General features: G+C 42.9%; 1 protein-coding gene across 7 annotated transcripts in view; it reads left to right on the forward strand.

Moving 5' to 3' along the window:
• The window catches only part of LOC100114281 (multiple PDZ domain protein), an 83,950-nt gene that overhangs the window by 50,029 nt on the left and 18,743 nt on the right, over positions 1-15,178 (forward strand). For all 7 annotated transcript variants that reach the window (XM_031929715.1, XM_031929717.2, XM_031929716.2 and 4 more), the window contains 4 exons: positions 8,913-9,015; positions 9,535-10,013; positions 10,227-10,424; positions 10,637-11,163. In XM_031929715.1, the coding sequence (XP_031785575.1) occupies positions 8,913-9,015; positions 9,535-10,013; positions 10,227-10,424; positions 10,637-11,163 (1,307 nt within the window). The remainder of the gene's footprint in view (positions 1-8,912; positions 9,016-9,534; positions 10,014-10,226; positions 10,425-10,636; positions 11,164-15,178) is intronic.

Consider the following 15,178-nt stretch of genomic DNA (forward strand, 5'->3'; position numbering starts at 1 on the left):
GAGCGATCAGGCCGAGCGGGTCGACTTTAAGAAAGACGTGAGTCTCACGCCAATTATGGATAGCCACAGGCAGAGGCTTGAGTACTTTCGCGAACGAAAAATCAATGTCATACAAGCGCCGCATCATATGGACTTGATCGAGGGCTTGCAACATCAGCATAATCTTGTCAAATCAGAGAGTTTTTGATTTTTAAAGATTTAGACTTAAGTTTCTTTTGAGTTCTATTTTTATTTAAATGTCAAGCAACATTGACAGTAAAAAATGCTTTTGAAAATATTCATTATCGATCAGCCTTGTCATATAGCCATTTATTGGATGTGAAATTACTTACAAAAGAATAACCTGATGAAGTAAAAACTTTGCGAAAATACGAAGAAAATAAAGTACATCGGTTTACAATGTACCTAAAGTAGTTTCAAAGAAATCATGTAAATTATTGCGTCATTAAAGTGTTCATACAATTTTGAAAGAACTTAACGTTTTTCGCAAAGTTTTTAAACAATTTCTTTAAACTTTTGATGTTGTTTGGTTCATTGTAACTCGCGAATAACTTGACTATTATATTCAGTGTTATAGTTTCTTTTAATGCCATCTACAGTATCTTGAATTTTTCCTAAAGTTAAAATTTATTTAAAGTAATTAAAAGAAATATTCGAATCAACTTATCTAATACAACTTGGATAGCTTGCATTGAAAATCTTACATGATAATTCGTGAGTAAGTTACATATTAAATTATTCTTATTCTTATTTAAGGATAAAGATTTAAACTTTACTCAATCACCATTTCAACTATTTGAAAGTTTTACTGCATGCTATCCTTGGTAGAGAATTTAAGAAACTTGAAGCATACAGAATTATATAAAGATATGTCAGTATTACTATACTTAACAAGTGCAGTTTTGTAAGTGAATATTATATCAAAGATAATGGCAGAAGTACTGATTACTGATAAATAACTCATTTTATTTAACTTAAGATCATATCGTAGAATCAAAGTTATATTTAAAAATATTAGTGGTTTTCCCAAGAAAAAACCATTTGCCATTCTATTATATCAAGCTCTATACTTGATCTTAAATTTATCTTAGCTTGGTAGTCATGAAAGAGTTGTTGATTAAAACTGCCAATCAAAAGTTTGTTATCTATGCATATTAAAATTACTTTATGCAATTTTTTTTCAATTGTATAAATATGAATGTATAATTTTTATAGTATATATACCAGATTTTCAAGGAGTTTTTTCATAAAGTTGTATCAGAAATCAGTATAAAAACTAAGTACTTTTGAACAACTAGTAAATATTTAAAATACATCTTGTCCATGTTTGATATATTTCAGTCGTAATATTAATATGTTAATTTTAAAGAAATTCAGGAAGAAAGGTTTCATATTTGTAGATACACTGTCATCAGTCAGATCACATTTATTTTTATTTGTACAAATCACACCCTGCAGAATCGATATTTTATATACTTTTTCCCATGTGCTTATATTATTTGTGTTAACAGTCTAATAATGAATTTACTTTTTGAGTGTCTTTAGTTTTTACAGAAACGCATGCTTCGATAAACAGCTGATCGTTGTTTTCAGAGTGTGCTTTTTATCGTTCGATGTAGCACATGATATTCTTCCGCTTGTGCATGTTGCAGATAAAGACTTGAGAATTTTAACTATTAAATCGATTTTTAGATTTTAAAATCTGTTGTTGTCATAATTGTCGCCAACGTTTACATTTTATCAAGCCTTCATTTATTGAAATTGTTATTTATCAATCGTAGAATAGTATATCTTTAACATTGTTAAACCAATGAGATGCATAATTTTGTAGAAAAATGGCTTGAGAGCTTTGAAAATTGACGGTATTTTTTAATAAAAATCTTGATAAATAAAATCAATCTCAAGATTGTTTACATGACTGTTACCACTTCTTAATCTAATTCAGAGGCACTTAATACGTGCCTCCGCTAAGAGAAGTAGAATTACATATGTACATTCGCAGCGATTTCCTAAAGCAGATCGAAAAGCAATGCGACACAATCAGTTGCGTTTTTTGATGGAAGCACCGAAAAAATGCCATTGCAATTTGTATTTTTCACAAAACAATAAATAGGTTGTCGCACACGTTATTTTCTTTTGTTTATTCAGAACCTTCATTTTCATCAATGTACCTCCTATTCACACGCTCACTACACTGTACACGGATCATGTGATGAATCCGAACGAATCTAGAATAGAATACGCTATATGCTGACACAATCGGATTCAATGCATGTTCCTTCTATGTAATGCTTTTGCAACACTTTATGTTTTGCGTTCTCTGCCAAAAATCATTTGCCCTGAACACATCGTAATCCACCATCCTCCAAAACCCTTCTTGCTGAATAACTTTCCTTCGGTATAGTGATGCCAAAGAGAAAATGTTAAAAGATAAAAGTTTTACCTAAAAGGAAAAGCCTTTATTATTAGGCTTGGTTCTTTGAAGTAAAGGCATGTAACATTTAATTTCTTACTTTAAGTTTTTAACTAGCGTTAAGGAAGGTCCGCTACATTTTTCAACTCTATTTTTAATCGTGAAGCAGAGGAAGTCTGAGCAGCGGGAACCACTTAAGGATAAAGCGTCGAATGCCTATAATATTATATTTGTGACGTATACGCGAAAATTTACGGTCCATGCTTTTGTTATTTATATACATTAAAAGATCAAAGTATATATCAACGTGTAAACATATATTATGGCTGAAGCACGATTTCGTTTTTTCCAGAGGTCTTTTCTGCGCTTTACGCAACTGCGATGAAGGCCCCCGAGTCCGCCTCGTCGAGTACATATGTACACACACAAATTCTTGCGTAACGTTCCGCCTTTTTTCTTCTCTCGAAGTTTTCTTACTCTAGTCGTACTGTAGGCATTACCGTAATCAATGTAGGCTCGACAAATCGATCGTTTAACGAACGTAATTCCGAATCTCCTTAATGCGCCAGAGCCATTGGATTAGTAGGCCGTTATGTGTATACATCCATGTATCTGCTTCTTGTCTGCGAGTATAAATAGGTATACATAAATGAGTACAGCCACGTATCTCGCTAGAATTATACAATTAGAGTGAAGCGCTATTGAAACTGCACCGTATACCATTAGACTAATAATCATCCCGCAGATGCAGCAATCCTTTGACCTTTTATTTTATTTGAATCTTTTTACGAATCATACATATACCGTTTATTTTTAATCAACCAAAGAAAGCGTTGCTTTCAAACATAAAATTATTCAATGATTCGTTCGTGCGGTCGCACTTTTAGTTCCTAGCAATTAATTCACACAAAAAAAACTACTTTTTTTCCATCAGATAACCTTTGTAACGTTTGACGTATCTCTACATCGTAAATCGAGCATATAAAGCCGTTCCAAATAAAAAGTGCCGACGCCGCACAAAAAAGGCGAATAAATTCTTCGCAAGCGCACGAGTATGAGAATAAACAATTTAATGAGTCCCGTGCACATCCCTGAGCACGGGACTCATTAAATTAGCGCAAGAGTAATAAGAAGGTATACCCCCTCCGACGCTTGACGAATATATATTAACCGAATATCGAGAGTCGCTTTCGACCCATTTTCTACGTCTCGAGGATCCTCGAGGAACAGAAAGAGAGAGAGAGAGAGTTGGAGAAAAAGAGAGAGAAAAAGAGGGAGAGATACAAGCGAATGGGACTGAGAGTCGGGGGCGAAAGATACGACATATATTGCCTGCGCGCACCGAATCGATAATAGACACTTGAAAGTGCGAGTCGAGTTTCGCCCGCGAGCGATGTACAAAAGGCAAGACACACACACAGATATCGTCTCTTTCTTTGCGGCAAATGGGAAAACGGCTTTTACTCGCGCACCCGCTTCATTCTCCCGTCCCGTCCCGTGTTTGTACTTATACGAAGTTTGCTGAAAAAAGTGCGTTTTTACGGCCTCCGAGAGTTTTGCTTGAGTTGCGACTGATAAAAGATTTCGCGTGGGAGTGGAACACTGTGTATACCTAACTTTCGACTGCGAATTGAATTGCATTATTCTTTGCGACGAGTAAGAAGCTTTTTACTCCCCCCTTCGAACTGTACGAAAGCTAGTTCATTTCTGCGATTAAAAGAGAAAACGAAAATTGTATTAGGTAGCGATGTATAAAAATGCTTTGTTAAAACATAGTGATGCAATTATTTACAAGAGAGAAGGAAGTGCGAACGATGATAACGCGCGATTCTTTCAGTGAGTACCTTAGAGGTAGGTATTATTAATAAAGTAGTGAACTCTAGAGAAAAATAAACGAAACTCATATAGATACGATGTTAGTGATCATATAGTCGCTCTAAACAATGTCGCCATAATGACAGACAATTAAAAAAAAACTTAAATAACACACTTTATAAACATGAGAACTATATTAAAAGTCCTATCGCATAAAAGAATCCATTAGTTAACATTTGTCAAACAATAGAATGGTAGTTGTTCCAATTGAACAGTGAAAAAGTTGTCTATAGAGTTGATATTTGCTGCTGATTACGTATTGATTTCATTATTATTGCGCTTGTAGACAGTCACACGTTGGCGATAGCACTTCATCGCGTTTGAACCGAATCCGATACATCAGCGTAATTTAATGTAGCCGCTTCAAATATATAGAAGAAATCTTACACTGAAGTACGGCTTTATAATAGAATCAGTGTATAAATTTACGAAGATAATTATATGTATTATATTCCGTGCAAGCTTTTATCCAGATGCTTTGTATTAGAAACGTAATTGTCACTCGCATATAACGACATACCAAATAATTGAGACAATTAGCCTCGAACAGTTCTAAAGAGCATCACAACGGCACTTAAAATTATAGAACCTCATTACTCTGTGCGCGATTGAATTTGATCGACTAATTTTCGAGATTGATTACCCATCGAATAAATGACATACTCAACGCGGAGAAAAAAGTTTTTATATAATATTCACACTTTCTTCAATTTTTTTACAACTGAATGCCTTATACATTTAACATACGCAAAGATTGAAACACTCATTTCAGTGCACTGCAGTTGGTAATAATTGAAAGAATTGTGGCTTGTAATATTGATTATTTTATAGCCGTCACTAACAACAGCGGTTGAATTAAACGAAGAGTCATTTTCACAAAATTGTTGTCTACTTTTTCCGACCAGAGTATGTTTTTTAATATCGAACACGTATTAAATATGAAATGAATTATCGTCAATGTTTTCATTTCCTTCGATACGCTCTTGACCAACACTATTATATGACAAATATCTGCATTATTCCTAAATTTTTAATATATATATATATACTTATATTAATATACAGCAAGCAACCACTGCATTGAAACTAACGTATGCATTCTGTCTGTACCTCACTATCACTCTAATTCGGCTGAAGCTCTAAAACTCTACGCCTCCGCTTCTCTTTAGCATTATATACTTACGTGTGTCTATGTACTTTGAATAATCTAGTAGATAGTTTAAACATATATATTTATAACAAGCTTTGGGGTGCGCGCTCCCTTGGAACTTAAGAGTTTCCCGCTGCCTCATCCTCCTACAAACTTTTTCTCTAATTTTTTATTTTTACGATTATTATTATTGTTATAATTATTACTCAATTAATTAATTAATTAATTAATTAGTCACTAGTGCATTGATAAAAGCAGATCTACTAAATCCAACAAATGGTCGATGCAAAGATTAAGAAAAGCTCATATCATGAACATTATTATATTATATCTCTGTGCTTTTGAGTCTCTTCTCTTTCTCTGGACTATTAGATAAACATAACAAATAAATGATGAATGAAACAAAAACTAAACAAAAGATATCAGAATAAATCTGACTTCGCTTGTTTGACATGGCGGTCCTAACTTTGGAATTCTCTTGCTTTTCAGAACAACTTGTAAACGCCAGAGACGGATCGCGGAAGGATAATCAAACTTGATTACAACCACTATGACCAAATAAACGCAATATGTTCTTATGGTGTCAGTTTTACCAGTACTACGATCATATAAATATAAGTCACGTTAATAAAGACGGAAATCATTGTACATATCAACATGGTATATATTGCTTAATGTGCCCCAACGATCCTCCTGCGATATATATATATATATACTTTTTATTTTTTCAACTGTTTTGGTATAAAGAAACAACAGTTCTCGAACCAAGCGAGACTCCGTATATATTTAAATAATACTTATAATAAGAGACAAAAGCGTTTTACATGTTTGCGCGCCCGCGGCCGAGACAACCGAACAAATTATACATGTCTGTTACAAAAATTGTGCACTCTGAGTTTAAAAGAAATCCCCGACTAATATAACTATCTGATCGGGTATCGATCGGTAAGTACACGTTCACTTACTTTCACTCCCCATTGCCACATATGTAAAAATTGTTTGATATATAAACTTACCTTTTTTACCGCTTACAAAACATTTTTTGTTTGAGCTTTCGACAATAATTAAAAAATTCTAGTATATTTACTTTAAATACATTTTTTCCAATCATACTTTATAGCATATTTATTATTTTTTTAAAAAATTTCAATCACTAGCATGTTTGTATATGCGCACTGACAATAGTCTCTCATACCGATATAACTATCTTTTGTTCCTCTTTTTTTCTCTGTTCGAATGTCATGCAACCTATCACGGATTGTTCACTTTCTTCTCATTATTTTTATACGATACATGTAAGAGCTGTTAGTTTTAATGTAAATGACACGACTCTAAGATGTAGAGAGTATTAATGATGCAATACAGATAGCACACTATACGTATATAATAATGAGCGATAATGAGCGTAATCACAGAAAAAACTCAATAATCACAACTGCCGAAATTTTCCCACGACAAGAGTATTGTATAGACCAGAGCAAAGAGAAAACAATAGCCATAGGCCAACGCAACAATGAAAAATTGATCCGTCAAACATTTTTTGAACCGGAATATAACGTTTCCGTGCGCATCGGGTCAGGCGATGGGAGAAAACAATTTCTAATCCGAAGGACAGAACTGCAGCGGAAAACAAATGGCACAGACATATAGAGGAAGAGAGAGAGGGAGATATAGAGAGACAAAGACGAGTAGAGAGGTGATGGGCCGGCGAAATGCTCTGCGGCCGCGTAACGAGCGGCATTGTATACGTCGGCGCGGCCGGAGAGCGCACAAAAGGCCGCGTGACCGGCGTGACTCGAGCGCGATGTGCGTCAATTGAAATTCGCCAAACGAGCCGTTCGTCATTCAGAACGCGCGAGAGCTGCTGCGCGCTCTCTCTCTCTCTCTCTCTCTCTCTCTCTCTCTCTCTCTCTCTCTCTCTCTCTTTCTGCGCCGATTTCGCTGCGGACGTATTCGATTGGACGAATTTATTTCGTTGCCTAATGAAAAACGCTCTTTTGCCTGGATCACGTTATTTTTTCTCGTTGATTTTGTTCCGCTTGGTCGACCTCTAGTTTGAAAAATGTGTATGAATAAAACGTGCGACACTTTGAAAAAAATAAAAAATTTCTTACAATATTCATACGAAGCAGTCAACCAGAGCACGAACGAAAAAATGGACACCCACAACGGTGAAAAGAAACGTCAAACTGTTACAAAGCTCCACAGTAGTTACAGTTCAAAAAAGTTTTGGTTCCATACATCAGCTGCATCTGCGCATCGCGTTTATACATAAAATGCACACAGATGCACACTCGTACATTTTTATTTGCTCTCCTGTCAGGCTCTGAAAATCCGTACCCACATTTCAATTAAAGCCGACCACGGATATGTATATATATTATGTACATCGTACACACACACACACACGCACACACACACACATCATATTTTCGGCTTGGAAATCCGTCACCCGTATCACGAGAGCAAAGGTTGGACATTCGAATTTTAAAAGACGGTCGTTTTTGCGGTCGTTTTATTTTTTGTGAAAATACAGCTGATGCGGACAATTTTACGCAACTGTGATAACTGGGTCAAGCTATATGACACGATACAGAATAAAAATGCATTTTTAACACAACGCCCAAATAAAGTTTACATTAGTGACAATAAAATTCTAAAAGAAGCGAACCTACAATTATGAGGACAAATGAATTTCGCGATTTTGCAGAATATCGTAAAATAATCGCCGCCGTAAGCGTGGCTGTATGGAAATCGAATAAAGGGCAAACTGCGCGCAATGCCTCGTAATCACGGTAACATCCTTTCCGACGTGCGGAAAAAGCCGACACGGCGGGGCGCAAGGCAACAAAGTCAACCTTTCTCTCGTCACTCATACGAATCAAACCGAGTAGGCGGCTGCCGCTTTATTCAATTTCCCATAACTATGACGTCCTTCCGAGTGAGGTCTCATTCGTCGATATTCTCCTTCTGCTTATGCGCGTCCCTATACTCTCCGTGCGAATAATTGGACGAGCTTTTTCCCCTAAAGGAAATCTCGCGTCTGATGTTTACTCCGAGATCAGTGAATCGAAACGGAACGCCTATGTTTACTCTTTTTTTTCACTTCGGCTTATCATCACGGCCGTGTCCAAAGGGCCGCGACCGCACGCGCGCGCGTGAATCAACGCTTTCTGCCTCTGTATAATACTTACTGCACAGACACCTAGACCGCTGCTCTGCGGCTCGCCGCACTATCTCGAAGAGAGCGAAAGTGCGGAAAGAAAGCGCAGGAAGCAGCCGCTAGTTTTATACGTATTATATAGAGCGCCAGGCGTTGTAGCTGTGCCTATACCTTACTACTGCGTTATTGTGTGCACTGCGTACCTATATAGAGCGAAAGAGCGAGTAAGAGAGAATGAGCTGAGTATATAGTCGGCTGGATTAAAGTGGAGAATATCTTTTTGTCCTTTTGCCCATGTACCCGTGACGCAGCGCCTGACTCCGATCTGCATAGTCAGGCGAAGTAAAAGCCTGCCGGACAGCGAAGACACCGAGCAAGGAGCCGATCTCAACGATTTCCTCTCGTCCCGATCAGGTGAGGTCTTCCGCTATTACTATTTGCTATTTGTCCTGTAATATAGACATTTACAATCAATATACAATCAAATCGGGGACAATATGCGACGACGATTAACCGCGGCATAATAGTAGGCCACATCAGCTGTATAACAGAGAGCACACCGCGGACGCGATTGTTCGACCGCGTGAATAAGCTATTCATCTACTTTGCGGCGTGTACGCGCTAGGGCACTGATATGCAGCTCTTTGAGCGTGTTGGAGGGCGCAATCCGGCTCTCCCTCTGCATTATATCAGTATTATACGAGCGCGCGGAACAATCCTCGCGCTGGCTGAGCTAGCATCGTCGCGAACCTGTCCTCGCTCTGAGCATCGCTATTTTACGCCGCACGCTTGAATTATCGACGCTGGACGTGATGGCAGTTCTACGCCGATGACGGACCGCTCGCGTTGTATTTGAATAGAAAAAAGTTTCTTTTTTATACGTCACCAACATAAGCAGCATAAGTATAAGATATATAGTATACGATGTTCCAGGCACGAGCGACGGCGCAGAGCAGAAGGCGATCACCGCCGGTCCGGAAGATGGCGAGCCTCCACCGGCGACGGACAACGCGCTGCTCGGCTTCGAGGAACTGCTGCCGCGCAGCAAGAGGAAAGAGGACGACTCGCCGCACTCGCTCGTCCAGGACTCGGAGTCGGCGACGGCCCGTCGACGCACAATGCGCCAGCAGGAGAGCATCGACCGCGTCAACCGCTTCCTCGACGAGCAGCAGCAGCAGGACGATGAGTTCCTCGACGCCGAAGACGAGGGGGCAGTGGCTCTGCCAATCGAGAGTCGACTTGTCTTCGAAGATGCTCGAGAGGGCGCTGCGATGGACGCGGCGGCGGCGGCGGCGGCGGCCAAAGATCTCTTGTTGCCCGAGACGACCGAGGAGGTGGCCACGAGAAAGCGCAGTTCGCTGAGGAGGAGACGAGAGGATCCCGCCGAGTCTGTCGTCAAGGATGCGCCGCAGGTGAGCTCGCTGCCAGTACCGCGGAAGTCGCCCTTACTTACGTCTTTAGACGCGCGTTCTTTTCAGTGCTCTCGATTTCCGCTGTTCGAGGTTAGGAATCCCAACGTACGCATGCAGAGGTCGCGCGCGCGGGAAAACGAACAGCGCCAAACACTAAACAGAGAACGAATTCTAGGAAAAATGCGCATTCTCTCTATGATCTTCGCGTTGCAGGATCAAGCCGCGGCGGCGGCCGAGCCGACGAAGAAAACCGTGCGCATCAGCTCGGTCGAGGAGGAGATCCGCATCGAGAGCTTCGACTCCATCGACATGGACGAGCTGATGAGCCCCTACGCCGAGCTGCACCGGGTGCAGCAGGTCACCGCCAAAATTCTCACTGCCGAAGAGTTCGCCGACAGTATAGCCTCGAGAGTACGTATGCATAGCAATTTTTGCCCCGCCGATTCGAGAGAAAAAAAAATAGACCGACCCAAAAGTACTCGTTGGCACGAAGCGAAACCTTCTGGATCCATTTTCGCCAGTTATATCAACAGCGCAAAATTTTTATCTCCTCGAGAAAACAAACCGGCCGTTATGCCGAGCTCGTAAAGCACCTCTGTAATAACTGCCAATTTTTCTCTCAGGAAAGCACCGCGAAGCCGGAAGAACCGACAGTGGGCTCCGCGACTCCGAGGCTGAGCGCGGACGCCGCGCGGCTGCAGCTCTCAGTGGCAGCGGCCAGCTTGAAGCCTAGCGCCTCGGAGAACGCGATAACGGCCGGGCGCAGCGACGACAACAAGATCTCCGAGAGGAACATCAAGCCGGAGATCCTGATGGACCTGTCGAGGCTGACGGCCGACGAGAGCCAGCAGCAGCGGCTGGTCTTCGACGAGGAGCTCCTCGGCACGCCGACGCACCGGCCCAAGCGCAAGCTCAGCCGAGTCAGCAGCGATAGTGCTTACAGGGCCATGCCCGAGGTCAAGTTCCACGTGGGAGGCGACGACGATCCGCCCTCGCTCAGGCACTCCCAGACTGATCTCTCGATCTGCGCTCCCGAGGACGAGCTCACGCCGGCGATGCTCGAGGAGACGGTCATGCGGAAGGCCGTGATGATCGCCGACGTCAGCGCGACGAAGGAGCCGGAAAGGGGCCGCGACAAGCGGTGGAAGAGGTGAGTGTCGGCGAATCTCGCCAGCAAACGTCGATCGTCGCGTTCCCCCGCGCTGTGCGAGAACTCGTCGAAATCGTCGAGGGAACGCGCGCGTCGAGGCGCGTCTATAAATTGAAATTCAATAACCGCGCGTCACGTCGCAACCTGACTTCAATACGTTCAATTAGCCCTATTTAAGAGACGGGGAAAAAAGAGAGCCACCGCGTCGCGGGAAAATACAGGCCAATGAACCAGTCATTTGCGTGAGCACGAGCGACTTCGTTTACAAATGGCTTCCACGCTACTAAACCAAATCGCGTGGCTTGTTTACTTTTCTAAGCTTGTTAGCGGGTTCGGGGCGAAAGAGATGCGGAAAAAGGCAGAAGAGAGTATGGGAGTAAGGGCACGATGCTGCGAACGGGCGCGCTATGATTTCTCGAGCTAATTCCGACGGTTCTTGCTCTTCCTTCTCTTTCTTCTCGCAAAGCGTAATTTTATTCAGAGTGCTGGAGTTATTAGCCCTTGGCACCTTTGACACTCTTGCTGAGACGTTCTCAAAGCGTCATCTCGTGTCGAGTATAGCGGAGGCGCGCGCGTAAAAGGAAGGATAAGTGCTTTGGGGCATCGGCCAAAAGAGAAGGAAAGACGCTTAATCAGCGTGTCTCGTCGCTACTTTAGCCGTCCGGTCGGGCTAAATATTTACTCGTTTAATAAATACGAGAGAACGCCATTAAGGCCGAAAGAATATAAGGAGGCCAAGCGAGGGAGGCGCCTCAGCTCAACTTCCATATCGATCGCGCGGTGCAGTGTGTATAGGTATAGAATACATCTTCGGCGTCAAAAAAGCCCAGAGCCCAGAGAGGGAGAGAGAGAGAGAGAGAGAGAGAGAGAGGGGGGGGGGCACCGACGACTAAGGAGATTTATTAGGGAGAGCTTGCGCTGCAGCATCGTTGCGTCTCAGCTGTATTCGGAAAACTTCGCGCCGCGCGACATGTATTAGAAGTCGCTCGGTCAGTGTACGGCAGGTATGCAGCGTGTATACCTATATAAGACTCTCTCGGCGCGTCTCGCGCCTACACGACGGCGAGCGCTGCCGCGACCTACATTCCTCGCGGCAATTAAATACCGCTCGGGGTTTCTAAAGTCACGCGCATAATCCAACCTAAATCCGACGGCGAGTCCGGTCACATGGAAGACTATCGGCGAGTAATGCGGATGTGTGTTTGTTTGTGTGTATATATCCAGCTCTTGTATACAGGAATATCGAGAGGGAGAGAGTCGGTCGGATATCTGCATGTACAAGGGGCGGGCGCGATGGCCTTGCGACGACTCTCCGAGGGATTAGCTTTGAGCTGATGCGGGGAGGGAAAATACGTGCGACGCAGTTCGACGATCAGATACGTTACACGAGATTGGATATGGGGGCTACATTGCGCGCATCACCCGATATATGAGAAATACGCCGTGCTAATGCGCTGCACGAGTAGCGGCGTGTGCTTTTCTTTCCGGGAGAAGCTTGCAGAGCTTTTTCTGACTGTACACGGGCGGCTGGACTTTACACGCTCGGAGTGAGCGGAATTACTTTTGCGCGCGGTCGGCATTTTTGCGTTGACGTTGTTTTATTAGCTATTAGCTAAATGTATTTACGTTCTTCTTTACGCTCAATCTTTACTTCCTTAATTTTTCGGATAGGCACGTGCACGGGGAAGAAAAATCCTAGAGGGGCCACGATTCCGTGTATACCTCCGCAGTTTCAATGTGACCTACATTCGGTATCTTGTGACATTCAATTCGAGCGAAGGGCTTCGAAGGGTAGGGTAATTATTACGCGAAGCCCTAATGTCTCGCGTAAACAAAACGTTTTCCTCGTTCTCCTCGGCTCCGATTTTGTTGATACGACGCAATAGACATGTCGTAAATAGATGTATTCCGTTAAAATGCAAATTATTCGCTATCTACGGTTCAAAAAGCGCGAAGAGCGAGCGTAATTTTTGCGAGAACTTTTTTTTTCTAGTGGCTGTTCACGCTCTAGTTGTCGCTGTTTCTTCGCAAGAAAAGAGCTTAAAAGCTACGCCGGTTGTTCCGGAAAGATTAACACTCGCATTATCCTGAGCATTAGCTGATTATACCATCGTGGACTGCAGTCGTGAAAATGACAACAATGCACACCGGCAATTTAGCAACTTCATCTCTTTTGCGTATTTGCAAGGTTTTTTCTTTGATGTTCGGTTAAATAAACCTTGATTCTCGAGCTTTACTGCGCTCCGCAAGAAACTCGAGTTTAACGAAGTTTGCGGAGAATCCAGCCGAGCGGTGCTGCAAAACACGTTCAATTACGCCCGACGAGTCCTTTTAAATGTTACGCGGAAAGGCAGAAATTATTATGCAGGCGGAAAGCCTGCAAGAAGAGTGTATTGTGGAGCTATGCACACTCCCTCATTAGCGGAGGAGGCGTCAACAAACACACAACAATGCAAGCCTTTAAGCTTAATTGCATTATAGTCGACTTTGCGGCATAGAGCTTGAAAATTTTCCCGCGGAATTTTTAAAAAGTCCGAGCGGGCGACTGCCATTCTCGTAGGTAACATTCCGAATCTATTCGACGCGGAAATGAAACTTGACGATTGATCCTCCGCTTTTAAAAACGCGGATCGATTGTCTCGCAAGCTCCAGCCTATTAAGCAAACAGGCGCACGCGTTTGTGCAGCAAGCATCTGCACGAGACTCGTATACAATTGTAAACATCCGGCGATACCGCGATTCCTCAGCAAATCCTTCCAGAAACTCCGGCAAGTAATTCCACGTCTTCTCGCATCGTCTTACTCCACCTGCAAGTATGCATGCGCGCGGCATATATAGCGAGTCGGCGGCGGGCGTTGTTTATTAGATCAGCGTAAGCCAGTTTGCAGTGACGCACACTGGCGGAGAGCGAGAGAGACAGAGAGAGAGAGAGAGAGAGAGAGAGAGAGAGAGAGAGAGAGAGAGAGAGAGAGAGAGAGAGAGAGAGAGAGGCGGCGCGCGCCTGATGTTCGCGTCGCGCCAGTAGTACACACGGAGAGCAGCTTCGACGAGCTTGGCCGACGACGTGCTCGCGACACGCAGCGCGATTTTCGGCAATTCGCGCGCCGCATCGTAATGTGACGACGGCCGGAGAGAAAGCACGTATATACGTATACACGTATACTACGCTGATATGCTGAGCGGTGAGTTGTGGAGGGAAGTACGCACGTTGTGTTTGTGTGTGTGTATGTGATTCGCCGCTGCATCGGGCAGCGACTCGAGAACTATACACGGCACTACTGATGGAATTTGAGTTTGTTTTAGTGATGTGTACCGCTGTACAATTTGCTGCAATGCACGTGGATGACTCGTACTCCAGCTGCGGTATAGAACGGAATCAAATTATTCCCTAGTCCATATATGCACACATGCGATATGCCCGCAATCGCCGGAGAGCAATCATCAAACGGAGATTGAGTATTAACGCGACCACCGAGTATTTAGCAAGTATCTTTTTTGAAGAGCAAGTGCCGCTTTCATGAATAAACAAAAGCGTCGCTGCGCGGCCGCGGTTGCGATACGTGTTGATTTCGGCCGACGAAAGAAGCGAACGTGATCCGAGTACTCTACAAACGACGCGCGCGCAGCTCTCAAGTGACGAATCGGCTACTTTCTTTCTTTTTTTCGCGCGCTGCTGACGAAACACGAGGCGGTATTTCTGTTCGAACGAGGATTGATGCGATGACTGTGTGCTGTTGCCGTTGTGTTATTGGAAATCATAAGTGAGGAAATTACTCGGCAACGTCGATTTGCCGAGCTGTTCTGCAGACGCGCGCGCGATTATAGTGCTTTCTCCGTGTACAATGGGCAATCGCATCGGTGTCGCGCGGCGTAATTGATTTCGTGATTTATCGATCGAGCAATGGCTCCTGCGCTGCGTATTTGTTTCTCTTTTTTCTTCAACGCGGATGTATTTTTCTGTTTCTTTCTACCCGAACTCGTATAGTACGTGCAGTATCGTATAGCGTTGGATTTG

This window comes from Nasonia vitripennis, chromosome 4 (assembly GCF_009193385.2).
Source record: "Nasonia vitripennis strain AsymCx chromosome 4, Nvit_psr_1.1, whole genome shotgun sequence".
Taxonomy (NCBI): domain Eukaryota; kingdom Metazoa; phylum Arthropoda; class Insecta; order Hymenoptera; family Pteromalidae; genus Nasonia; species Nasonia vitripennis.